Source organism: Pelophylax lessonae (genome assembly GCF_965119305.1).
Source record: "Pelophylax lessonae genome assembly, chromosome: 4".
Classification (NCBI taxonomy): domain Eukaryota; kingdom Metazoa; phylum Chordata; class Amphibia; order Anura; family Ranidae; genus Pelophylax; species Pelophylax lessonae.
The window spans coordinates 668,771,138-668,773,637 of NC_138771.1; the positions used below are offsets into that span (position 1 = coordinate 668,771,138).

At 49.9% G+C, this 2,500-nt stretch overlaps 1 protein-coding gene across 1 annotated transcript in view; it reads right to left on the reverse strand.

Annotated features, from left to right (window-relative positions):
- Positions 1-991: 991 nt before the first annotated feature.
- Positions 992-2,500, reverse strand: part of LOC309553090 (C-reactive protein-like) — a 32,068-nt gene continuing 30,559 nt past the window's right edge. The window contains exon 7 of the mRNA XM_082253989.1: positions 992-1,476. Within this exon, the coding sequence (XP_082110115.1) occupies positions 1,125-1,476 (352 nt within the window). The 3' untranslated portion in view covers positions 992-1,124. The remainder of the gene's footprint in view (positions 1,477-2,500) is intronic.

The window sequence follows — 2,500 nt, forward strand, 5'->3', positions numbered from 1 at the left end:
AACCCAGAGGTCCAGAGAAGCTGACTAAGATTGGAGACACTGGAGGATCTGTCTCTGCAGTACAGTGAGTGCAGAAGCTCGGGTCAAGGGGCCTGACCTGAGAAGGGCCAACCCTGCTCCTAGGATAGTCAGCGGACGCGTGTCAGTGGGAAGAGAATGCTAGGGAGAGTGTCCTGAAGATAAGTTATCATTCATCAAGTCATCTTGTCAGGAAGCAAAGAAAGCAAAGCGACTTAAAGCGGAGTTCCAGCCTAAACACACACTCACCTGTCCCACGGTCCAGCGATGCGGCCGCCCGAAGCCTCGCTCTTCTCCCTCTCTGCTCTGCGGTGCCGGCATCACTCGTGTGGGCACCCGCTGTGACAGTTTGCGGCTTCACAGCGGGTACGCACTGAGCATGCGCCAGTTGCGCTACGAGTCGTGATTGGCCGGCAATCTTCTGGGACCTCTGACATGTCCTAGAAGATTGCAGGGAGGGAGGGGAGAGGAGAACTTCCACTCAGGGCGCCGCGGCGCTTCAAGCGGAAGTGGGAGCGGGTACCTGTCAAAACTAGGTAACCGCTCCCTCCCCAAAAAAATGACATGCCAAATGTGGCATGTCAGGGGAATAGAACTACCTAAAGCGGAAGTTCCACTTTTTGGGTGGAACTCCGCTTTAACTCCATCTTCACTTGTGGCAGACTGGATTAACAGCCTGACTGATCCACATTTCAAGAAAAGTTCTTAAATTGAAGTCCTCAACCAATGTGAATAGTTCAATTGGATTATCCCACTATTCCCTTCTCCTATTCCAATTACCAATAAACAACAAAAAAAAACAACACCCCTAGACTGTTCAGTTGCGACGAGCCAGCAGGAGCGGGGTGGGATCCAGGGACTATTGCCAAAGGTAATTGAGTTCTGGTAACCAGGGGAGCCCGTCAAGACAATAATCATCATTTCCTGCGGTGACAGTGCTATACAAAAGAAGCCCAAATCTGCAATACAAAGGGAAGGGAGGAGGGTCCAATGGGGAGAGATTGTTGGAATTTATTTACAACATTTAGCGGTGATTTGATATGGGCACCTAGACTTGGGCAGAACAAGAATGTCCCCCTTTAATTTCATAGAGAAGAGAGTTCCAGTTAATGATATTCCCATGGGCATTGTTTGTTCAAGGCTTGCAGCATTTCATCTGGTGTCAGGACATAATCCCACATGTGGACATCACTTATTTCTCCAACAAATGGATATGAAGTAGAAGGCTTTTTTTCAGAAGAACCCTGCTTCTGTCCCAGAACCATGCTGATTTCAGCCGGGATAGAAGACCCTTTCATGCAGACCCTCCTGGGGTAGAGCTTTCCATTGACCCAAAGTTGGACCACTCCGGTGTCGGAGTTCCAGGTCACACAGGCGTGCTTCCACTCATAACGCTCCATATTTGTCCTAAAAAGAGCGGAATCCTGGTTCATGTGTACAGAGTTGGAGAGGAAGAATCAGAGAAATAAAACGCGTTGCCCGCTTCGGGAGAGGCTAGAGCAAAGAGATCAAAGCTGAGTATAAAATCTCTGAAAAAATATAGGAAAACACTGAATTTCTCCAAAGGCTTCGTCATATTTGGTGTTAAAGATACGTGGTCTGTGTGTCTGTCTTTCGGGAAGAGGAAGATTTTACCCTTCATGTCTAAAAAAGAAAAAAGATAATAGACATGCTGTATATATAATGCAATAGTATTTATGTATCTTCATAGCCTCACGGTATACAAACTGTCCTCCATACCCCCTTCTGTTCTCCTCCTAAACCTCCACCCCCAGAAATCCTGCCTCCAAGTATACAAACTGTCCTCCATCCCCCCCCCCCCTCCGTTCTCCTCCTAAACTCTTACCCTCAGAGCACCAGCCCCCCAGTATACAAACTGTCCTCCATACCCCCCCCCCCCCTCCATTCTCCTCCTTAACCTTAACCCCCAGAGCTCCAGCCTCCAGTATACAAACTGTCCTCCATACCCCCCCCCCCCCTCCATTCTCCTCCTTAACCTTAACCCCCAGAGCTCCAGCCTCCAGTATACAAACTGTCCTCCATGCCTCCATTCTCCCCTAGACCCCACCCCAGAGCTCCAGCCTCAGAGTATACAATCTATTCTCCATACCCCCCCCCCCCCCTCTGTTCTCCCCCTAAACCCCCTCCCCTAGAGCTCCAGCCTCCCAGTATACAAACTATCCTCCATACCCCCTCCGTTCTCCTCCTAAACTCAAACCCCCAGAGCTCCAGCCTTCCAGTAAACAAACTGTTTTCCATGCATCCCCTCCATTCTTACCACCTAAACCCCCACCCCCCACAGTATGCAAACTGTCCTCCATACCCCCCCCCCTCAGTTCTCCTCCTAAACCCCCTCCCTCAGAGTTCCAGTCTCCCAGTATACAAACTGTCCTCCATACCCCTTCTATTCTCCTCCTAAACCCCACCCCTAGAACTCCAGCCTCCCAGTATACAAACTGTCCTCTATACCCCCCACCATTCT